The sequence below is a fragment of the Mercenaria mercenaria genome, chromosome 10 (assembly GCF_021730395.1).
Source record: "Mercenaria mercenaria strain notata chromosome 10, MADL_Memer_1, whole genome shotgun sequence".
NCBI classification, from domain to species: Eukaryota; Metazoa; Mollusca; class Bivalvia; order Venerida; family Veneridae; genus Mercenaria; species Mercenaria mercenaria.
The window spans coordinates 54,310,144-54,327,603 of NC_069370.1; the positions used below are offsets into that span (position 1 = coordinate 54,310,144).

General features: G+C 35.8%; 1 protein-coding gene across 3 annotated transcripts; it reads left to right on the forward strand.

Moving 5' to 3' along the window:
* Positions 1-52: 52 nt before the first annotated feature.
* LOC123561524 (solute carrier family 49 member 4 homolog) lies at positions 53-17,285 on the forward strand. Of its 3 annotated transcripts, XR_008372786.1 has the most exons (13): positions 291-500; positions 883-1,032; positions 2,257-2,407; positions 2,956-3,046; positions 3,645-3,808; positions 3,978-4,145; positions 7,219-7,272; positions 11,883-12,012; positions 12,687-12,863; positions 13,492-13,610; positions 13,989-14,171; positions 14,906-16,020; positions 16,193-17,285. XR_008372786.1 is itself a non-coding variant. In XM_045353970.2 (12 exons), exons 2-12 carry the CDS (start codon positions 895-897, stop codon positions 15,088-15,090), a joined length of 1,560 nt encoding a protein of 519 aa, XP_045209905.1. In that variant the 5' UTR covers positions 53-221; positions 883-894; the 3' UTR covers positions 15,091-17,285. The 3 variants fall into 3 exon arrangements, 2 of the variants coding, with proteins under 2 accessions (XP_045209905.1, XP_045209904.1); XM_045353970.2 differs by lacking the exon at positions 291-500 and adding an exon at positions 53-221 and having other exon boundaries at positions 14,906-17,285; XM_045353969.2 differs by having other exon boundaries at positions 14,906-17,285.
* The last annotated feature ends 175 nt before the right edge of the window (positions 17,286-17,460 follow it).

Sequence of the window (17,460 nt, forward strand, 5' to 3'; positions counted from 1 at the left end):
TCTGAATTACCGTAATCTATTTCCCTTGTTCATGCATGGATTGGTAAAGGAAAATGGCCGTAAATATACTGTGTATTTACATAGAAATCTAGTTGCAAACTATAAACACATGCCTTTCATGAAATGTATTGAATGGACAGTGGTTTAAATGAGGGCATTGCGGGTATTGATTACTGATGCCTGTGTCGCTGTACACAGCACAATGAACACGGAAGTAAAGGGTAAGATTACAAGATCATTTGTTTTTGTTTCGGTACAGTATATGTAAATTAGTCAGACTCACATGATACGCAGCTGAATTTTGATATGGGTTATCGTGGATAATACACCTGTGATAGCAAAAACTTTCATGCAGGATTATGTTAATTTCAGGATTTCAGGATTATTTATTTAATGTACACTACGCATTAAGTTGTTAATCATTAATTGTAGTGTCATTTTTATATGTTTATGTGTTTGAAATGATATAAAAATCTAACGGATTGTCGGAGATGTCGGAGGTAATGTTATTGTAAATTTGATTCTACATGTATTATCAGTATGTATACATGTATGTACTTTTTATAAGAATGACATGTATGGATATAATGCGTATGCGTAGGCCAAGGGGCGGCAGGGACCGCCCCTCAGCTGACATTGGTTTCCACAGCCTAATTTTCACATGAATAAGCCTATGTCACGAGTACATAGATTCTGTCTGTAGCAGTCTATTGACAGTGGGATTGGTATTTCAGAAAAATAAATAAGAATGGAAGAGTTGCTAGCCCCCCGCCCCGCCCCCCACACACACCATAATTTGAACAAATGATATGTTTCCTACTAAACACCAAACCATTAATGAGGAAAGTTTATCTGTAAGAGTAAATTTCTTTTTTACTTCAGAAACTTGACAAGATGGCGATTCCAGAGGAGGTGGCGGAGAGGTTGCCAATCCTCGGTCAGTCTGCTGAAGGAGGTCCTGGGTCCGATACTGCAGTTTACAGCAGGAGATGGTATGTCTTGGTTGTCTTCTGTCTCGGCAGTTTCAGTCAGGTGAGTTCTATAGGATTGGTGACATAAGTAGTCAAATTAAACACTGCTATTTAATTGACCGGCCTAATTGTTCAAGTGCACTATTTTTAATGCCTATTGAGATAGTAAACAAAGATAGTGAAAACTTAGTCAACTTTAAACTTATTGTTATACAGTAGTCGCAACTTGACCGCGATGGTTGACCTTCGGCTGATTATTCATATCGATTATTTCATTGCAGAAATAAGGGGTGCTTAGGGTAGCCGTGTATATTTATATAAAATTAGTTTGCATACAGTGCAGTATCAAAGAATTTATAATTACATTTAATCAGTTAAAACTTTCCAATACAAAATCTAATTTATATTTATACAAAGTTATATTTCCATTTTCTTGTGCAGCTCGTGTTTGTTTGTTTTTTCAACAAAATTTGCTTGACATGTACAATTCTGTGTAGCGTTACTGTACATTACTGTCATTTCAAAATAGCGTTTTCCTTACATTTCCAAAAATCATTTTAAATGTTACAAAGTATTTACAGCCAGCGAATTTGACTCCGATTCGGGCTGAATTGTTACCATTATTATGTTTGTACATGTATGATTAAACAAATGTCTTTGAATAAAAAATATGAAAAATAAATAGAATAAAAAGTAAAAACACCAAATAATTATAATAAAAATGAAATAGCAAAAGAATAAAAAGAGCAAAAAGATGAAAGAGATAAAATAAATTTTAAAGGATCCCACACAGGACTCGAACCTATTACTTTATATATAACTTAACAAAAACAAGTACTTGAATTCAAGCGCTTACACAACTGCAGTAAATCTATATCAAGATAAATCTACGTCGATTTAAATATATGAATGCTAAGAGATGAAGCGTTTTAAATATCAGAAACCCTATATACATTTTGAAAATACCCATCTAAAAGGAACAAATTCTTCAGTATCTCTGTATACTTATAGTTGATATTAAATGCCTGTTTTAAAAAGATTGATATCTCTATAGTTTAGAACAGATATTGAGTACATATTGTGTTGATATTCTATCAAAATGCTGCTTTATTTTGGATTTTTTCGTGCTTTTAAAGTCTTTAGTAAAAAAGCTAAATACGTTTGAAGTCGTACTTTTATGGTATGATTAAAATAAAATAAAATGAATACACAGACGACAGTTATTCTCAGGAATAAAAACGGTATGCTACCAGTAAATTTAAACTTATTTTCATTATTCGTGCAGGCCTTGGTGTGGAATACATGGGGTCCTATCACAGAGTCTGCGGAGATAGTGCTTAACTGGCAAGACAGCAATATAGGAATGCTGGCCAACTATGGAAACATCGCTTTTATGTTTACTGTGCTTCCAATGTGCTACTTTATGGATGTTAAAGGTTTGTATAAGTTATAACCAGAAATGTAAGAATGATAATGAAAATAAGTGGTAATAGATAACACCAGACGGATGGGTTCCTCACATGAACAATTCCACAACCAAAGCGAAGTTCGAAACCCGCGTGGATGAAGGGCAAGTTATTCGAAGTAACGACCTTGATCACCCGGCCACGGGGGCCTTATAAAAGTAGTGTTTGTTTATTACAGTGTTACCCCTACTAAAAAGGGCCAGCCAAGTTGGCTTATGAGACACCTACATACATTGAATAGCATTACTTCTCGATTCATATTTTTTAATGTCAGGCACCAGACAGGTAGACAATCGGTAACCATTATTCAACTAGCTTGCGGCTCACTTACCGGTCTCTCTTCAGTAACAAGACACGCCTCTGACAGGGCTCGAACCTTCGATCTCCCAATTGCAGAGCAGGTGCCTTATCCTGAAGTGACAATATGTAACTTAATACACAGGTCACGTGATTGTCTTAGCGGCCAATGAATAAGTATCTGACCGAGTTTGAGTTATTTAACAGAGGTACATTTTCAGGTCTACGGGTATCATTGCTGATCTGCAGTTTTCTAGTCATGACGGGTACTGTGATCAGGTGTTTTACACTTGAGCCTGTTCCCGCAACATGGTAAGTCCACTTCTCGTTGCTTATTCCATCATAATAAAAATATAAGAGCCGTAGGATCCATATTCAATGTCATGAACTTTGAAATTCTCTGGTATTTGTAAATCTTGTTCGGATATCATTTAAGCTGGGCATATATACAACAACAACAAAGAAAAAAACAATACAGAGTTTAAACAAGGGCATGTCCATGCTAATTTTTACTTTAGCACTGCATTTTCTGAAATGGTTAGTTTTAGATGCAACGTGTTTTGTTTAACGTGTAATGTTTTCTTCATGGGGTCGTTGTTTTGTGAACGGTTAATAAAAGCCTTCTGTAAAGTCTCAGCACTGTTTTGTATGTTGTAATTTATTATTAAGCGTTCTACGTTTTGTTAAAAAAATCAACTGTGTTTTGTTGATAATACTTTTTACACATTGTAGTTTGGTGTTGTTTCCCGCGTTCGTGTGAATATATACGTTCTGTCGAACTACCAAGATGCCTGGCCGCGACGGTTACCTAAACTTAACATTTAAGGCTTAAATTAAGGCTTAAAACTTTAAAAATCTGTTGTCATCGGTATGTGTAATTTTCTCTGTAGTTGTATTTGTGTTTTTTCAGGCTTGCAAATATTTGTGCTGTTCTGAACGGGATAGGTGGATCGGTGCCGTTTGCGGGGCCGGCGGCCTTGTCGTCTGTGTGGTTTCCGCCAGATCAGAGAGCTACGGCAACAGCGATCGTGTCTTTTGCTAACTACCTTGGTGTATCGTTGTCTTTCATTATAGGTATGTATGACACATTCACGCTTAATTACGTTGTAAACTAATTGTACAGGCAGCTAATACAAGAACGGAAAATTATGGACTGTTGTTGATGTTGCTAACGCATGTATTTATAAATCCGTCTCCTGAAATTTTAATGATTGATATATCTTTCAATATTTCTTTGTTTTAGGACCCCAGATGGTCTCAAGTCCTGCTTATAAAACCGTAAACTCAACAGAAAATGGAACTGTAACGGACACAGTTAGAATGACCCCAGTGTTAGGGAGTGGCCACACATTGAGGTCTTTTCATGTACTTCCTTTATTTAGCAACACCCAAAGTAACACAACACATAGAGGTAAACAATATTGGCAGATGCAATACTTGTATTTTTTTCTTTTATTTGATAAATTCTGGTATATGTTTGTGATTTTTTTGTTTTGCTTTAGTTTTATGATAATGCCTTTCAAAATGTACATTATTCTCAATAAAGTTCATGTGAACTGAAATATTTGTTAGAACGGTAATTTCCAGAAATACCCGTAATGAATTTGTAAGCCCTCCTTTGTAGGCCTTTTCTTATTTAGACAAAATAGAAACATATGAGCCACGCCATGAGGAAACCAACATAGTGCGTTTGCGACCATCATGGATCCAGACCAGTCTGCGCATCCGCGCAGTCTGGTCAGGATCCATGCTGTTAGCTTTCAAAGACTATTGCAATTAGAGAAACCGTTAGCGAATAGCATGGATCCTGATGCACAGGCTGGTCGCAAACGCACTATGTTGGTTTTCTCATTACGCGGCTCATATTGTCATTGTCAAGGATACACTGCTTCTATATACTTAGCCTTCAGCCTTCTGGCGGCAGTTAGTTCTGCCTTTGCGATCAGTGCAGACCAAGACAAGTCTGCACGTCCGTGCAGGCTAATCTTGGTCTGCACTGTTCGCTATTCAGTTGGTAAATTTTCATTGAGCTCCCCTTCGAATAATTAATGTTACTGTCCAAATTGAATGATGGACCAGTCCATTTTAGATATTTAGCAAGGTAAAGGTTAAGTAGTAGTTTAAACAATAGATTGACACAACACGAAATATTTTCATTTACAGAGAGTTTTTGTACCAGTGCGTTTATTTAGTGGATTACCGACTTAACTACATGAGAAATTTCGTCTCAGAATAATCTTCATATGAAAAATGTGACTAAAGCGGACTGGCTCTGATAACCAACAAGTTGAATATATCAATTTTAACCCTAACCCTGCTATATTTCTCTACTGAACTTGTCCATCTTTCAGTTTGGACAGTAATATTAACTTTTAAAAGGGATGCTTACTAAGAAGATGATAATTATTTAGTTCTTTAACATTACGAGTGAAAGATCTGTATCTGTTAAATGCTACTTTAAATTGTTTGAAAACGTGTCCATTTGAGTAAAAGCATGTTTTGCAAAACATCATCACATTAGATAGAATCATTTCAGTCTAAACTTTTCAGACTTTTGTCAGACAGAGTTATATAAGTAGGACCTGTGAGCATTTAAAAGGATGCATTTCTCCATTTATATAGTCCACCTCTTTATTTAGATAAGCAGTTTGTAAAAGGACTTTTGAATATTTATGCATTTTATCATTGGATAATTACCAGCCCATGTTTGACATTTAGAATTTGACAGTTAGCATTTGGTCCTAATTATTTAGCATTTTGCACTTAGCTTGGTGCACTGGCCTTCCTTGCACAACACATACTGGTTGGAAAACCCGCATATGAAAGACTGTAATATTATATGTAATATGTAACAATACTAAGTTTAAGATGAGAGATATTTCTTTCTAGTATGTCCGTTATATGATGTTACTTAGTCTGTGTTCAGACACTGTGTTTTATTCACAGGGGATAACTCCTGAGCTTATTCAAATTTTGTATAACTATGTCCCTTTTCTTCTCAATAAAATCTGTAAAATGATCCTTCGGAAGCAAAGAATGCAACCAAGAAGAATAATAGTAGACTCGGTTTGATTGAGTCTGATCATGAGAGGTAATGAAATGTGCAACACCTCACACGCCCCCTAGCACCGGCTAATGCGGACCTCTGTTACACATATATTGGATGGACTCCATGATCCCAAAAACACAGGATAAGACCGATGATTGGCGATGAAGTCAGGATATATAATAGAATTATTTTTTTCTAAAAAAATAGGTTATCTGCTCGGTAGCCAGAATACTTCAAGTGTTTTATTTTAGGATATTATTATATAACAAGACTATGCTGATAAATTTAAGTATTTGATAATTAATTACACAAGGAAAAATTCAAAGTTTGTTGTAAGAGCTTTCATGATAAGAGAAATCGTGCTAATTATCAGTAGATTTTCTGTTAACTTTATTTTAAAAATAAGGCTTATTCTGTAATATCAGCACAACGCACTTGTTTTGATACAGTTCAGTTAACAGAATTATGCAAAGAATTTACATATTCTTGTTTATGTTGCCTTGTTTATTATTTTGTATATTAAGTAGGTTGTAAATGAATACAGTATTCGCGTAATGTATTTAACGAGAGGCATGATTTATTTTACATTGTTTAAAATGCACAAGCATGAACAATACTCTGTATTGAGTTTGTAAATATCTAACCAAAAGTACCCTTTTTTAAAACCTTTAACTCGAGAATAATTAGAATGTAATGTCATACTCTTCACGAAAGCTTGCAGAGCTGTTTTCATGATATAGCAAAATATGAGCCGCGCCATGAGAAAACCAACATAGTGGCTTTGCGACCAGCATGGATCCAGACCAGCGCAGTATCCATGCTGTTCGCTTTCAAAGTCTATAGCAATTAGAGAAACCGTTAGCGAACAGCATGGATCCTGACCAGACTGCGCGGTTGCGCAGCAACTGTGTTGGTTTTCTTATGGCTTGGCTCAATTATCATGTTAATTAATAAATCTATAAACTTAAATATTTTTTGTAAACAATTATTTAAGCACTTTAAATTTAAAATGTCCATGTTAACTATTGAATTCTTTTAGTGTGTGTATCTGTGAAATATTGTTAGATATTTATGAAAGGTGACATATAGGTCGGTAGGGTCGGGTGTTTAATACTTGTAATATATCATATGTACGAATACAATATATATCGATGTCATACACATGTCACTGGCCGGGTGTTTAATATTTGTAATATTTTATATGTACGAATATTTCGATGCCATACACATGTCACTATAATAAAAGAATTCTTATCTTATCATACCAGATGTTTGGTATAATTAAACTTAGATATAAGTATCAAATTTGCTAACCCGGCAGTAAAAAGGTGAAAATACGTATATGAGGGACACACATTCTAGTATTGTTGTCCCGACAGATATAATTAAGAATTTTGCATATTTTCATATTTGTTTTCAATTTTGTTTATTTCAGAGGTTATGAACAAACCTACACTCATTTCTGACATAAAAAGCTACCTGTATTTTCGTAAGTTACATTTTATTTTAACATATTGTTTGAGTACATCATGTATTAAGTTGCTTTACGAATACCTCAAGTTTTTAGCTCACCTGAGCCAAGGGCTCATGGTGAGCTTTTGTGACCGCTCAATGTCCGTCGTCCGTCGTGTGTCGTGCGTCGTGTGTCCTCAACATTTTCTAAAAACATCTTCTCCTTAAAAGCCACTTAGCAGAATTTCACCAAACTTCACAGGAATGATCCTTGGGTGGTCCCCTTTCAAAATTTTTCAAAGAATTTAATTCCATGCAGAACTCCGGTTGCCATGGCAACCACATGGAAAAACTTTAAAAATCTTCTTGTCCAAAACCGCAAGACATAGAGCCTTGATATTTGGCGTGTGACATCATCTTATGGATCTCTATCAAGATTGTTCGAATTAGGAGAAAACGTTGAAAATCTTTTTGTCTAAAACCACAACACCTAGACCTTTGATATTTTGTATGTAGCATTGCCTTGTGGTCATCTACCAAACTTGTTCAAATTATTACCCTTGGGTGAAAAGAGGCCCCACCCCGTGGGGTGGGGGCTCAAGTTTAACATAGACTTATATAGGAGAAAACTTTAAAAATCCTCTTGTCTGAAACTACAAGACCTAGGCCTTTGACATTTTGTATGTAGCATTGTCTTAAGGTCCTCTATGAAGATTGTTCAGATTGTGCCCCTAGGGTGAAAATAGGCCCCGCATCGGGGGTCCTAAATTTTACATAGACTTATATAGGAGAAAACTTTAAAAATCTTCTTGTCTGAAACTGCAAGGCCAAGGCTTGTGATATTTGGTGTGTTGCATTGCCTTATGGTCCTCTTCCAAAATTGTTCAAATTATTACCTTGGGGTGAAAAGAGGCCCTGCCCCGGGGATCCCAAGTTTAACATAGACTTCTATAGGGAAAAAAATATAAAACTCTTCTTGTCTGAAAGTTCAAGGCCTAGGCCTTTGATATTTGGTGTCATTGCCTAGTGGACCTCTAAAAGGATTGTTCAAATTATGCCCCTGGGGTGAAAAGAGGCCCGGCCCTGGTGGTCACTTGTTATATGAGTTATATAGGAAAAAATACTTCAAAAATTATCAGATCATATTTCCTAGATTGTTTAATTATACCCAAGTGATTACTTGTCACCTTACTGTAACATTGACCTACTTTCTTGTTTTTTGAGATACAACCTTGAAATTTGGATGACATGTACAGTTTTGCATACCGATCTTAAAACTGACTTTCAGTTACCATGTGTGTGACCTACTGACCTACTTCGTAATATTTTAGCATCAGTTTGCCATTTGAAACATGTGGCTCATATTACTCAGGTGAGCGGTTTAAGGTCATCATGACCCTCTTGTTTAAATGTTTTATGACAGATCAAGGGATAGGTACTTAGCAAAGTAATCAGTTTTTAATAATGTGAATGTTACTTTAAAAAAATCTAAATCAAGTTACACATTACGTTACTCGTTTTTTGCAAATAATTATTTCTATACTTTTTTCGGCGACGCCGTCTAAATTCGTTTTCCTTACCTATGCCACGTGACTTCAGTTTGCAAATCAAACTACTTGATAACGCATTATAGATAATTTATCAAAATGGAAGATTTATGCAACACTCTTCCTGATTGGACGAGAGTGTCAATTTCTTTCACTCTGTTGATTGTGTTACGCTGAGTGAAATGTAGACAAAGCGTTTATCCTAAACGACGCTGTTCACAGTTTTAAAGTTAACTTTGGCTCAGTATATTTAGCAAGAATATTGATATATCTCAAAATGATAAGTAAGTTTAATAAATATGATAAAAACCTGTTCAAATACCAACATATATCAAATTAAAGAAAGAGCTGAATACGGTCTGCGTATCACATGAATAAGGGTGTGATAAGAGTCTATCATGTAGAAGATTTTCCTTGTTACAGTTGTCGTCTGTATATGAAAAGGTTTCTTGCTTTTGTGACTTATTCAGATTGTATATTAAAATGAGTACTTGTTTGCTTTGATATATTTGTTATAAATTATTTAACTGATTTATTATATATGAATATTTTTCTTTAGTATGGTATGCAAATATTGAACACAGTTGAAATCTGTTTTATTATATATATGCTATATAATGACTGAATCTCATTAGATTGAAATGAAGGTACGCTGCATACAGTTTATCTGCGTGATATGACTACGGTCAAACTTTGCTTATGAAACAGAAATATTGAAATAATTACAATTGTATGTTTTACTTGACCTTCACCTTTTTATAGGTGTGACGTCATTGTCTAAAGATTCATGAATAGCGAATATGCATTTGTTAAAGCGGGATCAGTTGGCCTATTTTAGAAATAAATAAAAATAATAAATAAAAAAATCCTTTAATTGATTTTTTCCCATGTATTCTAATCAAACTTGATTTGTAGCATCTTTATTAGGCCCGCAGCCAACTTTGTTCAGCTGGGACATTTAACCCCTTTTAGGGGCTGCTAGAGCTAAAACTAGAAATGCTATTATACAGCGTCTCATGAACAGCTTGGTGGATCTTTGTCATACTTGGTCTGGAGCATCATTATAAGGTCCTCTTCCAAATTTATTTATATAGGAACTTGGGCACTATTAGGGACCACTATAGCTAAAAGTAGATATGCCTTTCTCCGCATTAACCACCAAAATGTAATGGATTTTTATCAAACTCGATGTGTAACAATATCGTAAGGTCTCCTGCTATTTTGTTACAAATGGGGATAGGGCCCAATTTAGCTAAATATATAAACACGTTTAATGACCTCTTCTCATGAACCGCTTCGTGAATCTTCATCAAACTACTGCTGTAATTATTCGTCTAAGGATAAACGAAACAAAATTGCAACCCTACGAAACCTTTGTGAAAAATTAAAAGAGAACCATTTAAATTGTTAAAGTGTGGTGTTTAGTTTTGCAATTTGAAAAATGTTAGATGAAAGATGAATGTTAGATGAAAAATTCATAAACTTCTTTCCTTATTACAATTCGCCGACCATCATTTTTAAAGATATTTCTTGTTATAGATACATTCATAGGGATCCGTCACGTGCTATGATAGAGGGAAAAAAATTATGATAGAGGGGATTTTTTTTTGTTTAAAATGTTTCTTAGATGAAAATTCAAGAACTTATATGTGAAAAAAAGTCATCCATAAATAACATAAATATAAACAAGGGGTGGAACATGGCCAGTTTCGATCTTGTCAACTACCTTCTTGTACCCCATTCTATCGCGCCCCATATTTGTAATATCCGACTCATAACCACTGCATTACATGAGCAAAGGCTCACTCTAACTGAAAATGTATACTTTTCCCACCTTAAAATGTTCAACAAAGCCGTAATTTATAATTTTATATATGCCGACACAGCCGTGTTTTCATCTTGGACACAGTCGTAAAATATAAACACGATCATGTCCAGGTGTAAAATGCAATAAATAGCCGTTGAACGTTATGAAACAAGTTATGGTTCTTAAGAATGATAATAAATACACTAACTGCAAACATTTACACACCTCGGAAAGCTCTATCGACCCATATATAAAATTATAAATTACGGCTTTGTTGAACATTTTAAGGTGGGAAAAGTATACATTTTCAGTTAGAGTGAGCCTTTGCTCATGTAATGCAGTGGTTATGAGTCGGATATTACAAATATGTGGCGCGATAGAATGGGGTACAAGAAGGTAGTTGACAAGATCGAAATTGGCCATGTTCCACCCCTTGTTTATATTTATGTTATTTATGGATGACTTTTTTTTCACATATAAGTTCTTGAATTTTCATCTAAGAAACATTTTAAACAAAAAAAAAATCCCCTCTATCATAATTTTTTCCCCTCTATCATAGCACGTGACGGATCCCTATGAATAAATTTATATCTGACTTCGTGCATTTCAAAATTAGAACAAAGCATTGCATGTATTTTCCCTTGAAATTGCTTCTTTTGCTGCCTAAATTATTGATTATTTTTAATTTGAAACTAGATGTGTTGCCATAGGACGCTTGTGACCTACGTTACTGTAAGGCCATATGATATTTTTGTTGACAATGCAAAATGAAGTTAACGTTTGCTACCTTGGGTGGAGGTGTGAGTCATTGGGATTGCGTGGTTGAATATACTTGTAGTGGATAGGGGTTTGGTTATGGATTATATAAACATCAATAAATAGAATGGGAGAGTAAAAAAAATAGCAGGCGCAGGGTGGGGATAGGATGGTTGGATGGGAAGGTAGATGGGGTGAATTTCACAACTTCACATTCTGAACAACATTTATATACAGTTTCATGACTCCGTCTCATATACTTTTTAACGTATTTGCGACGCAAGCATTTTAAACTCTGTATACATATTTTTGACTAGGTGAAAAGGTACATCGTGAAATTCCAAACAGAACGCCATATCTCATCTTTAAATGCTTTTTAGCAATCCTATAATGTTTCATTACTGTATATCAGATGCTGTTTAGATAGCTGACACAAACTTAGGTGATTCGTGAATACCATTTCAAATTTTCATATTTGCCATTTGAGTAGCATATATTATTAAAAATGAGTTTGTTGTTGTTGTTTTTTTTTTGCAGAAGCGGGGCTAGGAGTTCTGTTCTTTATTCTCGTTGTGATATACTTTCCTGCCAGACCACCAAAACCACCCAGTCCCTCAGCTTCAGTCAAACGTACAGAGTATTTCAAAGGACTGGCCAAACTACTGCGGTGTGTGTTTATTTGTTGTGCGTATTATAGACAGATGTAATTCTATTTTTGTCGGAACTGGTGAAACGCAATATGAGAATTTTTCTTAACCTTTAGCCTGCTAGCTGCAAGTGATTCTGCCTTTGCGATTAGTGCAGATCAAGATTATGGTCTACACTGTTCGCTTTTCAGTCAGTAAATTTTCACTGAACACCCCTTTGAATAATAAATGGTATATACTGTCCAAATTGAACAATGGACCATTACGTTTTAGAAATTTAGCAGGCTAAGGGCTAATTGTTATTTCATAATTGTTTGATTTATCATAGGGGCCTCCGTGGCCGAGTTTTAAAGGCCGCTGACTTTAAATCACTAGACCCTCGACGAGGTGGGTTTGAGCCTCACTTGGGACTTAGAATTCTTCATTTTATGAAGCCATCTAGCTAGCTTATGGAATGTTGGTGGTTCTAGTCAGGTGCTGTCCGTGATGAACTAATGCTCGGAGGGGCACCTGGGCCCCCACCCCACCACAAAAAGCCGGAACGCAGCCATATAACCTATGGCTGTGTCGGTGTGATATTAAACCCAACAAAAACAACCAAAAATATTAATTATTAAAAGTCAAATGGTATGACCTGCATGTTCGGTCGTGTGTGAGCTTCTGGAATTGAGATCATGTTTTAATTTTCTTTCAGTAACGGGTCTGTTTGGTTGATTGTGCTGGCATATGCCATACCGACCGGTATACTAGGGGTGTGGCAATCAGTTCTTGATGTGAACCTTAAACCCTTGGGTATATCCCAGAACACAGCTGGTTATATGGGGTTCTGGCAAACCTTGGCTGGATGCACGTCAGGACTAATTATTGCCAGGTAAACGGATTACGTCAGTATATGAGCCAAGCCATGAGAAAACCAACATAGTGGCTTTGCGACCAGCATGGATCCAGACCACCCTGCGCATTCATGCTGTTCGATAACGGTTTCTCTAATTGCAATAGGCTTTAAAAGCGAACAGCATGGATCCTGACCAGACTGCGCGGATGCGCAGGCGGGTCTGGATCCATGCTGGTCGCAAAGCCACTATGTTGGTTTTCTCATGACGCGACTCATATATGTCTACAGGAATGATTAAAATATGATTAGTAGTAATTACTAGTATAAGTATTTCAAACATATCTTGTTTTGAAGTATTTGTTTTACGTCTCACGAGAAGGTAACAAACATTAATTTTTTCATTTGAGCTTGTATAACTATCAAATTGCCTGGATAAATATGCAAAATTAAAGTCAAAATGAGGACAAAGTCTAGTTTGTTTACTTTTATACTTGTCCTCGCCAAAAATACAGACGCTTTTCGACTATAGCTTTATATACACACCTGTATGGTAACTGGCCACTTCTCTTTACTGAAACGATTACTTGGTATCAGTCAGTGTCGGTTATTACATGTTTTGGAAGCAGTCAATGTCGGTTAAGACAGGTTTTGTTTTACATTGCAGATTTGCTGATATATTTATGAAAAGGATGAAACTATTTCTTATAACATTGTTCCTGGGCGCAGTGGCTTCCTCGGCATGGTTCTTTATTCTTTGGGAAAAATACATTCCTTTCAATTTAGGTAAGAAAATGCGTAATGAATGAAAACTGAATCAGAAGTTTCAGTTTTGTTCATTCATGTGCTGTATGTAGACTAACGGAATATAGACAATTATTTTAAAATCAACTAAAATAAAATTGTAATTTACTAAGTAAGTGCTGATGTGGTACTTTTATATTTACAATAGTATCTAGATAAGCTGTTGATATCTTAGAAAGTTATTATTTGAAAATCAATTTAAAAAGTTGCCATAGAGATGTTTTAAAATGACATTTAGGTCTTAACTTTCTATTTAACTCGAGTTTGACAAACTTCATCAGCTAAATCCTGTCAGTTCAGTGATTTTAATGCCTTCTGTTATTCCCTTCCACTGTTACTTGTTTGTTGTTTGTTTTTCAGTCTCGCTATATGCAGCATGTATTCTCATTGGCATACTGTTTAACGGTGGAATCCCTTTGTTTTATGAAATTGCTTGTGAGGCCAGTTACCCTATTGCCGAGGGGGTCACAGGGGGATTTCTCACTCTCATCAACAATATTGTTGGAATTTGCTTCCTGTTTGTCATGTTAATACCAAATATTGGTAAGTACTCGAGTAAAGCAAGTGTGGCATAAATGATAATATTAAACAACAATTAATTAATACAGGTTTATAGGCTTGTTTCTACAGAATTCAACAGTGTATTTACCTTCTGTCTTGATTAGTTGTGGATCGAACCCTCCGACACCCCGTTACAAAATGCTTTTCAATTTTGAATGGAAAAATTAGTAATAACAACTGATTCTCATGTGTATCCGTAACATATAATCTGCGAGTAACTAAGTTTCAAAGTCGTCTGAAGAAATATAGCAATAATTTCCTGATATCTAAAATTTTTCTCGTTTGTTGTCGTACGATCTAGAGGTCATTGTCTTTAAATATATAGCCAGACACAGTATAAATGTGTACTACAGCTAAACCCTAAGATTTCTTTGACAACTATTATATTTTTAATTGTGATTGTAGCTAGATACAAACGTTGTTACCAAATAAATTTCATTTGATAAGGGATTTCTGTATTTAAAGTAAATATCTAAAATGAATTATTTTAGTAAAATAATATTATGTGCATTAGATACTTTTAAAGAGCAAGAGTTTCATGACTCTTCAGTCTTTAGTGAATTCACAGGGGCCAGTAGCAAACCCTTTTTGAGCGGTAAATGACATACATGTGTATAGTTATGCTATATATTTAAAACATTTTCCTCCCAAAAGAGATTGATACTGTCCTCTGTTGATGAAGTAGCTTATTTTACTCTTGTTACTTGTGTTTTAAGGTCAGTCCTGGATGAATGAGGTCCTTCTGGCATCAGCCGTCCTAGCATTGCCATTATTGTTTGTGTTCCCAGAACGGTACAGACGTACCGACCTTGACATTACCATTGACATCAAACCTTCATCCGGGGATCTGCAAGCGTCTGTAACAACGGAAGACGGTGAACCAGGCGTGGTTGGTGTTTAATAGATTTCAATGGATTTAATAGTTCGGAATCAAATTGCGAGTAATTCGGAAAGACCTATGGAATTCGCGACCATCTTAGTCAAATGATGTTGACATTTACGAAAATATGTACATTGTGTATTCTGAAATATATTCGCCATACTGAGCCGCTCCTAACAGGATGTTACATGATTTTTGAAAGCTAGGCTCTGCGTATTGTGATCTGTGCTAATGTTATTCCATATTGATTAAAGCATCCAGTCAGGGTTTAAAAAACCGCATGTTGACATAGGTAAACCAAGAGATAAACCATTCCAAGAATCTGTGATATACCTCGAATGTCCTACATGTGTTAGGCCTAATGTTTATAAATATTGTCATAAAATGCAACAGTGCAATCCTTATTATTACAGTATTATTGTACCCCCCGACAACAAAGTTGTAAGTGGGGGTGGGTATACTGGTTTCAGGTTGTCTGTCTGTCTCTCCGTCTGGCCGTAGACGCAATCTTGTGCGCACCATCTCTCCTTATCCCCTTGACACAATTTAATGAAACTTCACACAAGTGATCAGTACCAACAGTAGTTGTGCATGGGGCATGTTAGGTTCTTTTAGAAAAAACAAATTGCAGAGTTATGGGACTTTGTTTTTTTTGTTACTATACTATATACATAGACACAATCTTGTGCGCACCATCTCTCCTCATCCCCATGACAGAATTTAATGAAACTTCACACAAGTGATCAGTACCAACAGTAGTTGTGCATGGGGCATGTTAGGTTCTTTTAGAAAAAAATTTTGCAGAGTTATGGGACTTTGTTTTTTTGTTACTATACTATATACATAGACACAATCTTGTGCGCACCATCTCTCCTCATCCCCTTGACACAATTTAATGAAACTTCACACAAGTGACCAGTACCAACAGTAGTTGTGCATGGGGCATGTTAGGTTCTTTCAGAAAAAAAAATTGCAGAGTTATTGGACTTTGTTTTTTTGTTACTATACTATATACATAGACACAATCTTGTGCGCACCATCTCTCCTCATCCCCTTGACACAATTTAATGAAACTTCACACAAGTGATCAGTACCAACAGTAGTTGTGCATGGGGCATGTTAGGTTCTTTCAGCGACAAAAATTGCAGAGTTATGGGACTTTGTTTCTTGTTAACATACTATGTGCATACAGTCTGCATATGCAATCTTGTGCGTGCCTAATCTACCAAACCCTTGCACTTAATTTAATGAAACTTCACACAAGTGATCAGTACCAACCCTAGTTGTGCATGGTTCATGTTACATTCTTTTAGATAAATATTCTGCATAGTTATGGGACTTTGTTTTTTGTTACTATACTGTATACATACAGTCTATATACATACAGTCCACATATTTATGCAATCTTGTGTGCGTCAAATTGCAATGTACTGTGTCAGTGCATGCGGGGGGTACATTCATCACCTTTAGTGATAGCTCTAGTTACATTTAGTTACACAGAATATACTTTTTTCCTGAACAACTCGATTTCACACTTACATGCCAGCTTATCTAGTCCATATTTTATGATAATTTGAAATAGATGCATAACGTACGGACACTTTAGCGAAACATATTTTTTTCAGCTAAGTAATATGAGCCGTGCCATGAGAAAACCAAAATAGTGGCTTTGCGACCAGCATGGATCCAGACCAGCCTGCGTATCCTTGCAGTCTAGTCAGGATCCATGCTGTTCGCTAACGGTTTCTCTAATTGCAATTGGCTTTGAAAGCGAACAGCATGGATCCTGACCAGACTGCGCGGATGCGCAGGCGGGTCTGGATCCATGCTGGTCGCAAACCCATTATGTTGGTTTTCTCATGGCGCGGCTCATTATTAAATTTCGAAAGTAATGTTAAATATTCTCCGATGAAATTGATTCAAGTGTGAGACAAACTCTCCCATATGAACACTGCGTCCGATTGCAGACTCGTCTGTACATGGACGGAACCTTAAACGTTTTCAGAACAATGAAACATTTTTGGTCAAGACAGCGTTGGACATTTTTTGCTATTTTTTCGTAGGTTGACCACAATATATATGTACCAAGAACCGGTGAATATTATTTGTGGTGTGTTGTTTATCATTTATTTATCTCTATTGGTATTATTTGTAAGGATTGCAAAATTTTCAAAATGCTCATGTATGTTCAATTAGAATGCTTAAGTTGTGATAGATGTACTTGTTTGTCTTCTTTTATAATAAGGGAAAGTGAACTAAGAGAGGACTGATGGAAGGTTTTACCCTGTCTCTCGAGAAACTCTGATTCGAAAGGACAAAAAAGATTAACGGTACACATATGGAGAAATCTGAGGAAAGGGTGAATTGCATCATCAGACAAGATTTTAATGT

What these genes read in the sequence shown, in the direction of transcription:
- LOC123561524 (XM_045353969.2), top strand. An exon ending in GTCTCGGCAGTTTCAGTCAG is followed by an intron (nt 1,033 to 2,256) that starts GTGAGTTCTATA and finishes TTATTCGTGCAG; the next exon opens with GCCTTGGTGTGGAATACATG. An exon ending in GAGCCTGTTCCCGCAACATG is followed by an intron (nt 3,047 to 3,644) that starts GTAAGTCCACTT and finishes GTGTTTTTTCAG; the next exon opens with GCTTGCAAATATTTGTGCTG.